The 19,305-nt window shown below is 41.6% G+C and overlaps 1 protein-coding gene across 1 annotated transcript in view; it reads right to left on the bottom strand.

The window, feature by feature from the left end:
- The window catches only part of EEFSEC (eukaryotic elongation factor, selenocysteine-tRNA specific), a 197,578-nt gene that overhangs the window by 165,700 nt on the left and 12,573 nt on the right, over positions 1–19,305 (bottom strand). Inside the window, exon 3 of the mRNA XM_050958545.1 lies at positions 8,762–9,176. Coding sequence (XP_050814502.1) covers positions 8,762–9,176 — 415 coding nt within the window. The remainder of the gene's footprint in view (positions 1–8,761; positions 9,177–19,305) is intronic.

Below are 19,305 nucleotides of genomic sequence, written 5' to 3'. Positions count from 1 at the left end.
AAACCATAAACTCCAAGTCTATAAACTAGCAGTAACAACAACAAAAAAGGTGGGTGGAGAGCACAGGATAACAAAGACCTCAGACCAGAAGACCTGCGTGCACACAAAAAACTGGTCATACAGTCAAACCAAGATATTTTATATACATACATTATAATGAAAATGAAACTAATGCACAATAAAAATTATGTTCAAACACTGAAATTATGATACAAATGAAAACACCAGGCAAATTCCATGTCAAGGCCACTGCTCTATTTTTAAAATCTCCCACTATACCTATGTAACAGAGAGGCCTCATGATTACCCCGACCTTCATGTTGCAATTCCTAGGCAACACAGGAGGCGTTTAGAATGGATTTAGGAGTAACAACATGCAGTTTCCTTGCTTTTGCTTATTTGTTATATGACCTTAAGGTAAAAATGCAGGTGCGTGCATGTTAATACCCAGTATCATGGTTCCCACATCTTTAATTAGTTTACAAGTTAAGTCAGACAGTATTTACATAAACGTAAAAAACCACACATAACATTTGACCTTTTATGGGGCGGGGGAAGAATCCTCACAAACACACTGCTTTTAATTGAAAAGTAGTTGTTTTGCTTCAGTTACAGATGCTACTTAGTCTCTGCCACGTAATGTACAAGACAACAGAGCAAACTGCTTACTGTTTAAGAAGTACAAACACTATCAAGGCTGTAGACAACAAAATGTCTACAAAGACATCTAAGGAAGAATGAAACATTGGAGGGAGGGGGCAGAAGAGTTAGGCCATGTTTGAGTTCTGAGTGACTATGGACCCTATGCACTGTCTCATTATTGGGGTCACTACATTTAGGCTGACCCTATACATTTATCATAAAGATCCTGCATTGCAAGCAAACACTGCCCTCTTGTGCACTATAATGTCCAGTAGAAAAGGCTGCATTTTGTTTCTTTTTAAAAAAGCAAGCAACATGTTTTATACCAGCAACCTCCTTTACCTCTTCTTTATACATTCATATCTGTACTCAAAAACCAAACAAACCATACATTTTGTTTTATTTAAAAATTCAGTAAAGTTATTCCTCCAAGTTGCCATACAAAATGTTAGGCACTAGCAGACTACTGTAAATTTTTTTTTTATTCTGAATTTTAATTTTGAGAGAGAAGGCATTCAGTTTAAAAAATAAAGTTGAAATTGTTTATTAGACAGTTTTAGAAGTGCAACTATATTGCACATGTAAGCCATTTATAAGCATGCTGGATATAAGAACCTTAGTGTGCATGTTAGAAAACACTTAAAGTACTAGCAACTAAGAGAAATGTTTGAATCCTTTCAGACAAGTAGAATATTTCATAAGTGCCAACCACTACGCAGCTTCAGAAAATAAATTACCTCTTCCTCATCCAGAGTCCTAGCTCTTCCATTTTTAATCTCCATGTTATACGTTCACACCACCCACTAGGCTCGTTACAACCACCACCCTCAACTCAAGCTGGTGGGTGGCCAAGGGTCCTCCCAGAGTTTACCAGCAGTGGTTGTTTAACTGACCAGAATGGTTGCTATTGAGCAATGAAAGGCACTCTTTTCACCAAGGAAGAACACACTGCCCCCATAGCATTCTTAACCTCTGCAAGTCCAAGAAGCAAAAAGGCCTACGTTCAAATTTAGGTGTCTCACATGGCTTGGGGAGAACTTTGCCATTAGGCTACTGGAGTAACACCCTTTGTAACATGTATGTGAAAATGTAATCAGAAACACTCATTTAGACAAGAGAAAGCTTTTACGGCAGCTACAAAGAACTACTTTTCCTGTTCACTAACTGGACTTTTATGTATCAGTATTCAAACATCCAATTTCACGATAACAGTCAGTGGAGAGTTACAATTAAGTACTGTTCCCCAATAGGCAGAGTTAAAAAATATGGTGGATGGATTGCAGCATATGCAAGTAGATTTATGACAACCTGCTCAGTAATTATAACAACTTATTATATGTACATTTGTACTACTATTATTTTAAAAAAAAAGTTAAAAACAACATTGAATATGTATTCTTAAAAGGAACATCTTTCCCTCCCAAGCAGGCTCTAGTTCCCCTGATGGGGGTACAAGAACCCAAATGTTTTCCCTCCTAAAATACTCCCACTGAAGGCCAATTGTTCCAGCCTCTATCATCTTGAGGAAGTACAACTGGATGGCTCTTTCAGGATACATCCAGTGCCACACCTTACTCTGCCAAAGAGCAGTTTGCTAAAGTGGATGCTGTAGAGCAGCAACGGTTCGCCTTCCTTTCTTGGTCCTCATCCCCATAGGGACTGAGCATCTTTTGCTATCTTTGCAGCCCATATGGTAAGAACAGTAGGACCAGAGATCAAATCTCTGATGATAGCAGTCTTGCAAAATTCTACTTGTCCACTAATTTGCAGTAAAATAGGTGTCAATTTTATCATCAAAGATGAGCAAGCAGGTTTTGTACTAAAAAGTCAGCACATTTTCATTGCAATTTTGCAAGGTTGATGGGCCCTATAAGCTTATGTGCATAGATATTAACTATATCTTACAACAAACTAACCAAAACAAACATTTTGTAACAACAACAACAACAACAAAAGTACTGCTGTATTAATCTTACAAATAATCTCTAGCTGACCAAATCTGAACCTTGGTATTATGCCCATGTTTCCCTTGATCTCCCTAGACTGTTTTCATTGTAGTCATTTGCATCTGCAAGACATGCTTTTGCTATGCTCATTTCCCCCTCCCCAAGCTCTTGCACGAGTTCAAAAGTCCTGGCCCCTTCAATGTATCAGGTATGAATTAATACCCTTCCTTAAGAGAACACAGCAGCAAAGTGGAAACAGACACTTGCAACCAGCCTTCTTTGAAAGGAACTGCTGGGACAAATGGTGACAATGAAGCTCTGGTTATGAAGTAAACAGGTCAAAGGTTCAGACAGGCATAAGGATTATGAAACAAGTTTGTCAAAATTTCCCCTGCAGGTTTAGACAACCAGGGTCAAGCAGTAACTTTCCAATTAAAACCCTATAAGACTACTCTGTCCTTTGAACTTCAGAGGGGAAAAAACAACAAAATCTATTTTTTAAATGTTCTTTGAGAAGTCATCTCAGTTGGTTCAAAATCAAGCAGATAAAGGGCATCTGAAAACTACTTACCTAAAATAAACAATTCACTATTCCTCACTGTATGCATGCAAGGTTGAAGGGCAGCTAGGGTGACGTAATCATGTTCTTCTGTATTAGTGTGCTGACCCTTTGTAGGGCATGAAATTAACCAACAGCAAGTAAGAAATCTGCTACTGGTTAAACTACTTTGCTACGCAAAGTGGTCTTAAAATGAAATATGGGGATTGAATTTCTTCTGGAAGATTAACTTCCATAACCTCTCTGCAGGTTTCCCCTACTGCTGAACTCATTCGAAAAACCATTCAGCATCCTACTGGATGTATAGGCCTTTTAGAGTACAACACACACATGTATGAGCCCCACTCCTTTGAGGAAGATAATGACAGCTTCATGAAAATCTATAAAGCTCATTGTCAATACCAAAACAAAACCACAAGACAAGCAGCAGCATTACACAGACTCGCCCACATTGAGTAAAATCCCTCAATGGCCTAAACTTGTCTATCAAGATTCAAAAAACACTCTGTACCCCACCACTACATGTCTGTCAAGTGGCATGACCTCAGTATTGAAAACAAGCATGAGCTGGTCAAGGAGAGAGTGAATTACTCCTGGAATTGCCCTCTCACTCCAGTCACAGGGCCCTTTTGCTATGTGTGAACCTGGCAAGGAAATAGATGCTGCAATTGTAGAGAGAAACATACAATGTGTAAAATGGCAGGGAGTTGCTCGATTACCTATGTGAGATGGAATTTTAGTCATGTAATTTTGTGACGAGCTTTTTGCTGTTTGTGATACAAGCTAAAGAATGCACCTTAAGACTGAGTTCTTCAGGGCTTTGATTCTTTGTTTAGTAACCTTCATCTGTTGCAAATTACCCTATAGCTTTTCCAATGCTACATGAATAATAAAGAGACCATTATCAAGCATCTTTACAACTAAATGGCCATACAGCAGTGGTGGCCTTGGTTATATGACAAGCAACCTTCCCACTACAGAAAAGAAAGGGGAACTATACAAATCAGTCTTATTGTATGCAAAAATCAGTTTTAACCATGTTCATGTACTATTTTCAAAAGTAAAGGCTAAGTAGTGCTTGTACAATGACTGAGGAAATAATTGCAGCAGCCGTTCTGTGCTCAACAACCGAAAGGCAGTCTGAGACTTTACTGCCCATAGGGGAGCCCTGACAAGCATATCACTTGTCTCTCATCTCTATCATATATAACTGTGTGTTGCAATATAGATGTGAAGTTCCACTTTTATCATGACACCCACAAGAAGCATGTCAAAGACATTTTTAAAATATATATTTAAACTGTGCATTTTAATACAGATTGAATCCAGTGCATATGTTTTCAGAGTAGTATCATGACCATATTGCTGTAACTCACCCAACATCCTCAAACTATTGTATTTGTTGCCTTTTAGTTCCACCATTGTCTAAATTAGACAGTAATTTTTTTTCAGTGCAGAGATTATTTCTTATTTATAATGTGAGGCACCTAGCATACAAGTGGGCACTGGAAGATAAGTTATAACCATTGCAGCAACACTGTACAGGAAAATAATTAAACTACCTGTAAGTGAAATCCATGGTATACTCCTCAGCATGCAGTTACTCAGAATGCCTTAACACTTCACTGCTGGGGTCTATGGTCTGAGAACGAACTAATATTGTTGAGGCATAAGTAAAATTAAGATCTAAAAAGTAATTAAGAAGTCTAACTGGAAAAAGTTGTATTTACCATTTCAATCCAACCTTGACTATAACCTTCCAACTAAAACCTGAAAAATGCATCATAGCTGGAACTAACATTTTCTATTCCTAGCATGTAGGTAAAATATTCTTTGATTTAAAACTCAATATGTTTTGCTCTCAAGGGCAAGCTCTATAAAAAGAAAGATGCAACCGCACAGAATGAATTATGACTTCCATCTTCCATTTCTCTTTTTATTTGGTTACTGCTCAAATATTCTGCATTCATTTAAACCAAGGTTTCATCTCCAATGACGTTTCTTTTATGTCGTCATGAAAAGTATTTGCAAGGTCAACGACGCCCTGCATAACAGGAGGAATAGGCAAGAATACAGGATTCAGCTATGAAAGCCCTCTTTCAAATAATTAGCGAGATTCATCCTTTAAAATCATGTCGTGTTGTTTCAATCAGCCCTTTAAAGAGCAGCTGCCACCCAGAGAAAACTTTCAAACAGAATATATTAAATAATAAAACAAATAATACTTTGGGCCTATATAACATCTTTCACCTAGGAATCTCTAAGTAGTTTACAAACATTAAGCTTCACAATCTCTTTGTGAGATTATTGTCTGTAGAATGGGTATAACAATATCTATATCTATTCATCTGTCCTATGTCTGAGGTATTTAAAGATATTTGCATTTAAACTGGTCTTTTCTCCTCCTACCTAATCCTACAGTGAGGTCAATTTTTAAAGTATATGATGTTTTATAAAGCACTCGCACAAAAGTACCTTAGTGTTTCCAACTATCATAATTTTATAACACGTCTCACAATAGTCAATGTTTTACTTAAAGCCTGGAGTTCCACACTTACAAGAGAATCTCAGCTTTAATTTAAAAAAAAATAAGAAAGTCACTATGCTCCATAGTTGCAGGGAAAAGATTGAAAGATTGAACACTAAAGGCACAAAAAAGAGAAGGCAGATAAAAACAATCAAAAATGTATTTATTTATTTTTTTTAAATCTGAGGATTTGGTGGCCTGCTTTCTGAACAGCTAGAATTGGCAATACTGGTACCTATGGACTGAACCATTTTAAACATTAATTACTGAATAAATCAGATGTTATTTGGGCCCTGATCCACTAGGGCTATGCACAGGCCCACTAGCACAGGTCAGATTACAAAAATTGTAATTGTTATATTTGGCCAATATTGACAGTCGGGAGCAAACAATCACAGTTTCTTTTAAAAACCAATAGAAAAGAAAAATGATAACTCTAAGCTATCAATTAATAGGTAAGGGAGTGTGATTTTTAAACACTGCACAGATTATGAAAACTATTTTCTTCTAGTGACCTCTTAAGTATTCCTCGTGAGATAATAGTTCCAGAGAAAGTTTGGTTATCTCAGATCTTAGTAGTTTCCCCACAGAGAGCAAAGCTTAAATGAAAGTTTCTACACAGAGACCTTAACAAGAACTGTCCTGCTCACAGGAACAAACTTAGATCCCTATAAAGTCAATAATCAGTACTTCTGTAAATTATCAGTCACCTTTGCTGTGAAACAAAGCACAACTGTGGACTAAATGCAGCTAATAGTCGCCCTCTTCCTGTAACTGCAGAGTAACAAAACAGATGAACTGAACTGCAGAGGATTTTACTGGTGATGAACTCAAGCAATACATAATTTCTATTAATCTATCCAGGATGATACACATACAAGTAGGTATTATGGTTGTGTGCATCACTGGCACCATTTGCAAGTAGCAGATCTATCAAAAAAGTGTTTTTCCAGTGGACTCTATGAAATCAGTTAGAAGGTTCCCATTCCAGCTCCCAGGAAACAGGTGACGACATCGTAAAACTGCCCCACTAACTGGTTCTCTGTCTGGCAATTTGAAAAGAGAGTAAGGACAGAAAGAACCCAGGAGTACTTGTGAAATGTACTAATCTCCCCTCTAAAAAAGGTCCCTATAGGTTAGCAATAAGAATCATTGACTGGATCACGGTGAGATAAGCTATCACTGTGGCCGCTCATGTTGTACCTTATATCCATAGAATAGCAGTCTTCAGGGCTGGCACCTTTCATGAGCAATTAAATCACTTTTTTAAAGTGTGTATATTTGTTTTTGGGGGGGTCTTTTTTTCATATGCTAGCATCACCATGCCACATAACTGTATGATTCCTCAGGGTAGAATATTTCTTTCCTGTGCCAATTTCTTTTAAAAGTTTTGCGTCTCAAGGAGCATCAACTTAAGCTACATATCTAGGTAACATGAAACAAGAGATTTATATACACCAATATTTACAAATATTAAAGGAACAACTATATACAAGAAAAATATGGAAACACTTAAATAATACATGCAAAAATAAACCTAATACTAATCTAAATCTCAAAAGAACTTCTCTCCAGCACTTACTAATAAGTGTTTGGGTTTACAACAATGGACCTTTGAGCAATTTAAACCACAAACTTCCAGATCAATGACATAAAAGCACACTGAAGAAAACCTGAAGTTCTACAAGGGTTAGAAGATGCAGTGATCTCAAATTCCTTCACTTCAGAGTACACACACTGAGCTGAAGTCAAAATTCCATCGTCCTCAGACTAAGTTCCCCTTCCACCACTTTTCTGACCATCTTCAAGTCTCCATCCTAAAGCCTGTCCCCCAAATAATATAAAAGATTGGGTTAGAAGAAGTTATCATAATGACTGCTGACACCACTACCTGTTTTCAATAATGCAGACACATTTAGTTTTTAATTTTAAAACTATGTAAGGATCTATGAAAATTAACAGAAATTCTTAGGCTCAAGCATAATTTGCTGGTGAAGGCCTCAATGCCATTTTACAGCAGGAAAAAATCTTTATACATGCTCTAAACATGATTTAAGACCTGTTCATAGGGTGGAAGATTTCCTCCCTGCCTCCCCCCTCCAAATGTGAATGTATTTAAAAATGGGCTGCTGGAATAAGTCGAAGTCTCCCTTACCTCAAATTTGCTTTCAAGGAAAACATTTTAAAAGAACTGAAATGTACACAGTACTTCTAATGCTATAGTCTGACAAATGTTACGAACATCTCAATCCAGGTAGGAGTTTTGCATCTAAATTTCTAGAAAGCGTATATACGAACACTTCAGCAGCAGCACTGCCAACCTCTGACAATTTAAATGAGAGAGAGTTCAAGAAATTTGAGAGAGAAATTGTAACTATGTCCATTAATATTGTCACATCCTCTCCAATAAAGAAATGTTTAAAAAACACATGTATTAGTATATGCAAAACTGACTGGTTCACATACAGTTTTTTATCGATAAAAATATTTTGTTGACAGGTGTGAATTTTTGCTGAAAGTTATATCAATATGAGCCCTGGTGTGGATGTAGTTATATCAGCGTGAGGCCATCTTTAGCATAGCTTATTCCTTTTCCACTACAGGAATAAGCTCTCTTGACTCCACACAGAGCAGGGCTACACTTTTGCTAGCACAGTAACGTTGATTGGGGGTGTAACTTTTCATGACATTGTTATACTGGCAAAAGCCCTAGTACAGAAAGGTATAACAACAAAAAGGTTATTTTGCTGGTACTGTATAAATCATGTCTCCACTAGAAGGATTTGGCAACTGTATAGATAGTTTTAACCCTTTCCTCCCCTGGCAGGGGGCAACTTCCAGCTCTTCAACCCTCCCACCGCACACAAGACAAACTTTCCTTCTTTACATTTCAAACTCCCCCACCCCGCCCGCTCTCTGCATCCTCGGAAATGTTACCCACATGCACCCAGTGGAGTTGAGACCCCCAAACACCCCCCGATTCACTTCTCCCTTGAAAGCATTTCCCCTGACATGGGCGGGGGAGAAGCCCACGCCCCTCCAGAGTCACAATCTCTCTCAGGGACCTGTCGCCCCCCCGCCCCTTACCGCCAATGATGGTCCGGATGAGGGAGGCGTGTCCCGGACAGTCCACCAGGGTGAGCTGGAGCTCGCCGGGGCCGGGGCCCAGGTGCGGCGGCAGCGGGGTGCGGAGGCAGGAGAAGCCCAGGTCCAGGGTGATGCCCCGAGCTCGGCTCTGCGGGGCCCGGTCGAAGGCGGCGGTGGAACCGGTGGTGCTGAGCGCCCGGGCCAGCGCCGTCTTGCCGCTGTCGATGTGCCCCAGGACCCCCACGTTCACATTCAGCCTCCTGGGGGCGCTGGGCCCCGGGGCAGCGACAGCAGCGGAACCGGCCATGGCTACACTGTTCCCTTCGCACACCCCCGGTCCCGCTCCCAATAGCGCCCCCGCGGCAACACGGATTCCGCGGCGACCGTTCCGGGCTATCTCCGCGTTCCGCCCTCTCTGGGGAGAAAGGGAACGTCCAGTAGCCGGGCGGGTGGGGTGTCACCCACATTAGTCATGTAACAAGGCCTGGGGGTGGTTGAGGACATGTCGCGCAGAGGGGGCCCAGTGCTTGTTCTTTGCTAAAGCTAACAGTGGGCTGTGTTCTGTACCAGACCCAGAAAACCTGGCTGCTGCCTCACAGAGTTTGCAATCAAAACCAAACAACTCCCAGAAGAACTCATGGGGAACCTCAGATATACTGTAAGTACTACACCTACAGCACCTATTCCGTAGCTGTGCAAAATACATACCCACTACATGTAAACACACAGTATAAATTGCACACAATACCCGCTGCTATATACACAGATCCACACTATACATACAGCAGCATACACACAGCATAGTACAAATCTGAAGGGATGTTAGGAGGGTGCCCACAATGAACATAATCAGACTTATGGTTATTGGTGTAAACATGCATCTTTGATTTAAAAAAAAAAAAAGAGTAAAAGGGCCAGGACTCATCCATAGTCACTACATTCATTTTTTTGGTATGTTAAATCCCCATCATCAACTTTTCATATTTGTCTCTTGACTTATTAGCCCTCCAGGGCAGGAATCGTCTTTTCATGTTTTTACAGCACCAAGCACACTGCTGGACTCTTTGACACTATCATTATATAAATGCTTATTAATAACAAGCAACTGTACGAGTTTATTCAGTTTCTCTCTGTAGTAGATAGTACCACTACCTGCCCACTCAATTGTTCATGCTTTAACCTGCCATGGTGACTGAGTTGCATTCATAAAGTTTGGAGCAAGCTCTACTATAGTGTTTTAGAATGTATAAAACTGAATGGGAAGTGAGTCATGCTAGTGCACCAAGACCCATCAGAGAAACTCATTGCTAAGGTACAGAAGGGAAGTTAAACATATCAGCTAGCAATCCTCCAGGGAATTATTTGTAGTAATCCCTTAGGTGCTGAAATTCTTTCATCATTTAAATTTTATTTCATTGTGCACCATGCTCATTTGTTACTACAGGACTGTTGATGGGTACTAAGCTGCACACTTTGGTTTGCTATCTAAACTATTTTTAAGGAACATCTCACTGTGATGTATCTAAGATCCTCAGGCTGATGACATTTAATGCTGGTTGGGATTTTTTAGAATAAATATGGATAGATTTGTTTTGGAAAAAAAAATCCATGTTTAAAAAAAAGGTCAATTTTTGAGCAAATCAATCTCACCAGACTCCTTTTATTCTGGATTACTAATTTCTGGATTTTTACAAAGGTTCCTAATTGAAAATAATGTATATAGAATGTATTTTACTTAACTGATTAGAAACATACCTGTAAGCAGTCATGAGAAGTTGTCCATACAACGCTTCACAAGAGAAAATAAACTTCCCGCAGGAAGGAAAAGGGTTGGATAAACATCCAAAATAGAGCATGTCAAAGAGAAGAGACAAATTTATCCCTTGTCCATGATAGAGATACCCCTTGGCAAGGGGTCCTCTGTTCTTCTTTTCAAACATTTCTCACCTCAGCCCTAACAAACACACTACACCAAACACCTCATACAGAATATTTATTCATAAAGAGTAACATGTAAGGAATCTACGGAAAGCTCACAACTCATCAAGACTCAATCATTGCAAGATGTGTATATGGGTAATATTTAAGGAATACTGGATTTATACTGAAAGTATGCTTTAAGGACTTGGAGCAGAAATTAGCCACCAAGACTTAGTATGTCTCAGGGATAGGGTGACCAGACAGCAAGTGTGAAAAATCGGGATGAGGGTGGGGGGTAATAGGAGTCTATATAAGAAAAAGCCCCAAATATCGGGACTGTCCTTATAAAATCGGGACATCTGGTCACCCTACTCAGGGATGACCCATTGGAGCAAGGAGTTGTCACCCCTCCCTAGTCAGCGGTGAGGTAATGTGAGGTTCTATTGTCTACTCTTGCCACAACCCAGAACGGTCAATGGAAAACCATCAAAGAATTGCAAACACTCACAACGCCTTGGAGATGAAAAGGAACGTTATAGAAGGCAGGAGATCGCCCTGGCTATGAATAAAGACAAAAGATTGTTTCAGTATAAGGCCTGGTCAACACGGGGGTGGGGGGGAGGGAGCAGGGGATATATCTGTGGCCTGGTCTACACCACGCGTTTAAACCAAATTTAGCAGTGTTAAACCGATTTAACCCTGCACCCATCCACACAACAAGGCCCTTAATATCGACATAAAGGGCTCTTTAAACCGGCTTCTGTACTCCTCCCCAACGAGAGGAGTAGCGCTGAAATCAGTATTGTGATGTCAGATTAGGGTTAGTGTGGCCACAAATTAACGGTATTGGCCTACGGGCGGTATCTCACAATGCACCATTGTGAGCGCTCTGGAAAGCAATCTGAACTCGGATGCACTGGCCAGGTAGACAGGAAAAGCCCCGCAAACTTTTGAATTGCATTTCCTGTTTGCCCAGCGTGGAGCTCTGATCAGCACAGGTGGTGATGCAGTCCCAAATCCAAAAAGAGCTCCAGCATGGACTGTACGGGAGATACTGGATCTGATCACTGTGTGGGGAGACAAATCTGTTCTATCTGAGCTCCGTTACAGAAGACGAAATGACAAAGCATTTGAAAAAAATCTCCAGGCTATGATACAGAGTCCACAGCACAGTGCTGTGTGACAAGCGTAACAGAAAGCCAAAGAATCAAATGGATGCTCATGGAGGGAGGGAGAGGGGACTGAGGACTCCAGCTATCCCACAGTCCCCGCAGTCTCTGAAAAGTATTTGCATTCATGGCTGAGCTCCCAATGCCTGTAGGGTCAAACACATTGTCCGGGGTGGTTCAGGGTATATCTCTTCAATTTACTCCCCCTCCCCTCCCCATGAAAGAAAAGGGAAAAAATCGTTTCTTGACTTTTTTCAAAGTCACCCTATGTCTACTGCATGCTGCTGGTAGATGCGGTGCTGCGGCACTGAACAGCAGCATCCTCTCCCCTCCCCGGTGGCAGACGGTACAGTACAAAAGGAATGATAGCTGTCCTCGTCATCATCCCATGAGTGCTCCTGGCTGGCCTCAGGTGAGGTCGGCCAGGGGCGCCTGGGTAAAAGTAGGAATGACTCCCGGTTATTCCCGGCAGATGGTACAGAACAGCTGGTAACCGTCCTCATCATAGCAACTGGGGGCTGAGCTCCATCAGCCCTCTGCTTTCATGTCTAAAGAAAAGATTCTGTACTGCCTGGACTATCATAGCAGTGGGAGGCTGGGCTCCTCTCCCCCCCCCCCCCACCGTTTAATGTCCTGCCTGGCTGCCTCCCCCTCATTTTATCTCACTAAAAAGTCAGTGTTTCTTATTCCTGCATTCTTTATTACTTCATCACACAAATGGGGAGACACTGCCACGGTAGCCCAGGAAGGTTGGGGGAGAAGGGAAGCAACAGGTGGGGTTGTTGCAGGGGCACCCCCTAGAATGGCATGCAGCTCATCATTTCTGCGGGATCTGACATGGAGCAGCTGTGCTCTCTGGTTCTCAGATACACTGGCTCTCTAGTACACTTGCCCCATATTCTAGGCAGGACTGACTCTATTTTTAGATAAAACATAAAGGAGGGAAATGACCCAGGGCGTCATTCCCATTTTTGTCTTTGCCCCCCCGGCCGACCTAAGCGAAGGCCAGCCAGGAGCACCCATGACAGCAGCAGACGGTACAGAATGACTGATAACCGTCATCTCATGGCCAATTTACAACGGCACAGCAGACGGTACAGAATGACTGGTAACCGTCTCTGCTACCTTGCAAAGGCAAATGAATGCTGCTGTGTAGCACTGCAGTACCGCCTCTGTCAGCAGCATCCAGTGCACATACGGTGACAGTGACAAAAGGCAAAACAGGCTCCATGATTGCCATGCTATGGCGTCTGCCACGTCAATCCAGGGAAAAAGGGCATGAAATGATTGTCTGCCGTTGCTTTCACGGAGGAAGGAATGAGTGACGACATTTACCCAGAATCACCCGCAACACTGTTTTTGCACCATCATGCTTTAGTATCTCAACCCAGAATTCCAATGGGTGGAGGAGACTGCAGGAACTATGGGATAGCTACAGGATAGCTACCCACAGTGCAACGCTCCAGAAATCGATGCTAGCCTCGGTACATGGACGCACACCGCCAAATTATTGTGCTTTGTGTGGCCACATGCACTCGACTTTATACAATCTGTTTTACAAAACCGGTTTATGTAAAATCGGAATAATCCTGTAGTATAGACGTACCCTCAGATACACAACTTCAGCTACGAGAATAGTGTAGCTGAAGTCGATGTATCTTAGATCAACTTATGATCACTTACTTCGCGTCCTCGCAGCGCGAGATTGACAGCCACCACTCCCCCATTGACTTTGCTTCCGCCTCTCGCCAAGCTGGAGTTCAGTAGTCGACGGTTGAGTGATCGGGGATCGATTTATCGCATGTACACTACACGCAATAAATCGATCCCTGATAGATCAATCGCTATCCACTGATCTGGTGAATAGTGTAGACGTACCCTAAGAATGTAGCGAAAGGTATTCTGTATCCATTCACTGAGAAACCCCATTAGGAGCAAGGAGCTTTCATGAATGTGTGGATCCTGGTTCTTGTAAAATCAGTCATCTTCGCAACAGACTGAATTGAGGGAGAAAGCCTATCTTAGTATATCAGAAAGGTAACTTGATAAGTGCGGACCCACACGCATGCTTTATAAGCAGTTGTTTCCACCACTTTCTCTCATGCCTAGTTAAATCTTTATTTTCTCTTTTGTTCTATTAGATGTGCTCATAAATGCTTTGTGGTTTATGGGAGCAATGGTTTAAGGAAAAACTGGGGTACACTGCAGTGTTGGGTGAAGAGGATCTGGAATCTCTGTGAACAGCCATTGTCAGGGGCTGGATATCACAGGAGAACGATTCAAAGGGAGTTGGGGATTGGGATGCACCTCTTATTAACCTGCAAGGCCAAGTTAGGGCTTGCACAACCCACAGAAGAGCGACTGGATGGCTGAACAGGTGGTGGTGTTACGAAGCTGACATCCAGCTACCACTCAAAAACTCCCTCTCACTGGAGACAAGGGATAACACGCTGACTCACAGAACTGGATATCCTGAGAACTGTCAAAACGTCCTTTGGCTTCAGAGGAGTTACAGAAGGCATGTTGGTACCAGCATGTTTAACATAAAAAAAGATCCACAAGTGTATTTCCAGATGACAGTGTATCTGAATCATGTAATGACTGAAAGTTAGAAGTATGTTAACGTTTTGAAATGATGGAAGATGGCAACAAATTGAATAAATCAGTCAACTGTAGGACTATATGTCAAAGACATCTCATCTCATAAGTTTCTAAGTAAATTGGCTTTACATGATATACTGCTATTACCTGCGTGTTAAGGGATTTTTCCAATATTCTGCACATTTTTTCCAAGACAAGCAATATCAGTTACATTTAAACTTCCTTATACAATAATACACATTGTTAATAATAATACTTAGCAATTAATAGTGCTTTATATGTTCAAAGTGATGTAAAACATTAACTGATTAATTAAGTCTTACAACAGCATTATGCCCGTATTACAGATTGGAAAACTGAGGAAAATATGTGAAGTGACTTGCCCAAGGTCATATACGGCAAGGCTGAGATTTGGATTTAGAATTTTGACTCACAACTGTATGCATATTCTTCCAGAGCACGTTGCCTCATATTTTTAATCTTACATATTTCCTTTCATCCAAAGATCTTATGATGCTTTACAAAATTAGGTAAAAATCATCTCTATTTTATGGGCACAAAGAATTTAAGTGACTTGCCATGGTCATACAATGATTCAGTGGCAGAGTCAGGAATAGAAGACGGTCTCAGTGCCCTATTCAATTTATGAGAGGCCATCGCCTCGCTAGAGAAAATAAAGACAGTTAGCCTGGTTATTCAGTATACTCAAAGGAATGGTTCTGGCTCCCCCTGCCATCAATGAGAGTTTTGACAAGGGAGCTGGATTAGGCATAATATGTCACATTTCTAACCAAGTGCCCAAGCTTTGAATTGTTTTATGTCAAATCATCATTCTTCAGAGCTCACATACACTTTACTACCCTGAACTCCTCAACCAATCAATACATACATTCACACACACACAATTAACTGCAAATGTATATCTGTTCCCATAAGGATACAAGAATATGGCTGTATAATTCACATAAATGTACTACTAGATCACATTACACACCATTCATATTATAAACATACTGTATAATTCATTTTAGTATAATGATAAGACTACTGTGGATTTACAATTTTAATTTACTTATTATGCAAGAAAAATGCATTTCTGTTAATTCTTCAACTTTTATAATCTTAAAGATGACCTGCAAAGGAAAAAACATGGATTTGTGCTCCCTTTTGTTTCCTTGAGCTGTATAAACAAGGCTTGAAACTTTCCAAGGGTTTGGTTTGGTTTGTTTGTTTGTTTGGGGTAGGGCCGCCCCAACTCTGCCCCTTCCCCACCCTATTCCAACCTCTTCCCCAAATCCCCGGCCCCGCCTCCTCCCCCAGGAGCGCTGCATTTCCCCTCCTATCCCTCCCTCCCAGGCTTGCCCTGCGAATCAGCTGTTTTGCAGCAAGCCTGGGAGGAAGGGGGAAGAAGCAGGGTGGCGGTGCGCTCGGGGGAGCAGGCAGCAGTAGAGCAGAGGTGAGCTGGGGGGGGGGAGCGGTTCCTCTGCCCCCCCAGTTACTTCCTGCGGCCCTCCCCGCGCCCCCCACTGCCACAGCTCAGCTCTGCTCAGAGCCAGCTCCCAGCTTTTTGAGCCCCAAGCAAAAAAAAAAAAAAAAAAAAAAAAAAAAAAAAAAAAAAAAAAAGAGCTGGAGCGCCACCCCTTGGACAGTGCTGCCCCAAGCACATGCTTTGAGCTCTGGTGTCTAGAGCTGGCCCTGGTTAGGGGAGCACTGTTTTCTTCCATTTGTTTTTACATAAGAAATTTAAGTTATCAGGATATTATGCTACAATGCTCAGAGTTATGCTGAATGCCTCACAATACTTATACATTGCATGAGGTCCCTGCCTCAAACAGTTTGCAGAATTGGGGCCTTTGACCATAAAGTGCCTCAAAGAGGTAGATCCGTTTGCAGGATGAGGGTCTAAAATAAAATCTGTTTTTCCTAGAAAACTAGTACATTTATGATGTCACAGATACCAAGGATGTGAAACCTGGTGAATTGAGGACAGAATGATTTTTATAAAGATTATTTTAAAAAATGTCTCTCCCCCCCGCATTTGGTTTTACTACCTCAAATCCCTTAGAAAGAATAAGAAAAGATACCTGTGTTAAAGATTCAACAGCCTCCTTTGATGAAGGGTTCAGGAAACTCCCAATCCAATTCTCTCCAAAAGAGACCTCTAGCAATATGGTACACAAGACTTCATATTTCTGATATTTCTAAGGTAAGAAAATAAACTTCCAGGCTTTTCTACACAATATAAAGAAACAAACGATGGCATAAACTCATTTTTGCCCCCCTCAATATAATATCCCCTTTTCTATGCTGAATTCTTGCTTCAAAAGTGTTCACTTTGTTTGCTAAAGTTTTCCAAAACCCATGGGAGAGAGAGCAGGAAGTCAGACTTTTGGTAAGGGCTAAAAATTTTAAGGTCATTCTCCTCTCTCACACACATACACAAACACACACACATTCTTTCTTTCCAAAAATAATACACTATTTGACAGTTTCAGGATTTGGCATGTCCCACTGAAATTTGAAAACTTATGTGAAACTAGGCCAGGTCCTGTAACCTCAAACATTTAGCCTAAGAAAACAGCTCTGAAGTCTCCAGCTCCCACCTCAAGTATCACATGACGTCTGTACCAAAGAGGAGACCTATAGGAGGGCTGCGGGTGGAGGGCAGAAGAGAAACTGAAGTGAAATTAGTTTCTTAAACCTGGGGAATAACAATTCAGACTATGTGAATGGCAGGTATTATTTTTCTGGTTAAATGGTTAGTGAAATATTGGATTATGCTCAAAGTGTTTATAATGTGAAAGGGACCGCAAGGTCTCAAAACCGTCTCAAATTCTGCTAAAAAACACCACTGATATAGAGGAAAGAGATGAATGACTCATGCTTAACATCTAGAGTGAATTTAACCTCCCTCACTTTCTCCTAAAATAAATGCCTTGGCCAGCCAAGGTCAAGAAAATCGTGTTAAGTTCAAGCTCAGTATTTCTCATGTTGATGTATCATAACAACACATGCTCATTCACATCAGACATCAATTACAACAGATCCCATAAGCTGTTTAAATTCAGCCATAAGACTTTACTGTAGTACCACTTCTCCTCTGCCCTTTCCGGGGAACATACAATTAATCCTGTGTGGTCTGACGAGCTGTGACTCTTTGGTTGGGGTTTTTCCCCCTCATATACATTGTCTCCATTTTAAAAAGAATAAGTACAGTGCAATACTCAAAACAAAGACAACACAAAATGAAATAAGATAGGCCAATCCCTTCTCATCTTGTGGATGAGAGTAATCCTGTTGAAATCATAGGTCTATTCAGATGAGTGAGAGGTGGAAGAGTTAGCTACACCAAGCAAAAAATTGGGGTGGTCACTTGACCTAAATTTCACTGCATATGGCAAAAACCAAGATGACTTTAATTTAATTAATGTACTCTCTATAGGTAGTCATTGAAATTCAATCCTCAGTGTAGGATGGAGTTTTATCCACTGAACACAGTAGGGCATAGCAACCAATACTCCTGTGTTCTATTCTCAGATCTGCCATTGACTCACTATTGCCTTAGGCAAACCATTTAACCTCTCTGTGTGTCCACATACAAAAGAGAGATAATAATGCCTATCTCACAGGCGTGTGGAGAACCTTAATTATTGTTTAAAGAGCTTCAAGATTCTACAGAAATAGAATATTGCTATCCACCCTCTGGCTCCATATTAAAAAATTAATGGTGATTTTCCCCAAAAAATGTTTGTGTACTACCACAGAGAAATAAGTGATTGTCAGGTGTGATAAAATAGATTACTCAAACTATCCCCTGCAGTTTCAGAAAGGACGTCAGGTTTTATATGTTGATTGGGCAGATTTTAATACAAGCTAAAAATTGATATATGGTTCACTCACTGGTTCTTTCTGGTTTCTCCACTGATAATATTTTACCCATAGCCTTGACTTCCTGTTAGTTATGTCATTGTCTGTAAAACTCTTAGAGAACTTGATGATTGTTTTCCCAGAACTGCAAGATGCTTGAAACAGGACTATACCAGCTAACATCATTTTACTCCTGGGGGAATTCTGCGCCACTGCCCATGTGCAGAATTTATGTCCCCCACAGATTTCATTGCTTCCTCGCAGAAAAATGATTTTCTGAGGGAGAAGCAGGGGGAAGCCACAAGAGTGGTTATGCGACCCTCTCCAGCAGTATGTTTTGGGTGCCCAGGGCAGTTGGCAGAGAAGTAAATCACTGTAGGGCAGGGGGCAGGACTGGGGAAGACCTAGCTGGTGGCTCCTACCCTGTGCCAAACTCAGCTGCTAGTCTGGCTGGGCTGGGGAGGATGGGACTGCCTTTTCCCCTGAACAGGATCCAGGGCTGGGTCAGACTCACCCCCAGATTTCTCCCCAGGCTGCAGGAAGCTCTGCAAACTCTCCCCCACCCCAATCGCTCCTCAGCTGCAGGGAGAGGGATCACTGTACAGGAAGCTGCTCCCCCATCCATCCAGACCCAGATCCTCCTGCCGAACCTCACCCCCCTGTACCCAGAATGCCCCGCTCCCAACAAGCCCCATTCTCTCTGCACCTGGATCACCCTGATAAGTCACCCAGATCCCCAGCCCACCAAGCCCCAACCAGCTGCACCTCGGATCCCCCACCTCACTAAGCCCCACTCCCCTAGCATCTGGACCCCTACACTGAACCCCCCACACCCAGATGCCCATGCAGAACTCTATCTCTCCCTACATCCAGATCCTCCCCCATATCCCCACTGAGCTCCAACCACCTTCACCTGGACCCCATTGCATTACTTGTAAAAGGGGAGGGGAAAGCTGAACTGGAGCTATCCCTTTATTTACAAGGTAA

This window comes from Gopherus flavomarginatus, chromosome 6 (assembly GCF_025201925.1).
Source record: "Gopherus flavomarginatus isolate rGopFla2 chromosome 6, rGopFla2.mat.asm, whole genome shotgun sequence".
Lineage (NCBI taxonomy): Eukaryota > Metazoa > Chordata > Testudines > Testudinidae > Gopherus > Gopherus flavomarginatus.
The sequence above is the reverse complement of the archived record's forward strand: the minus strand, read 5'-3'. Positions and strand labels throughout refer to the sequence as shown.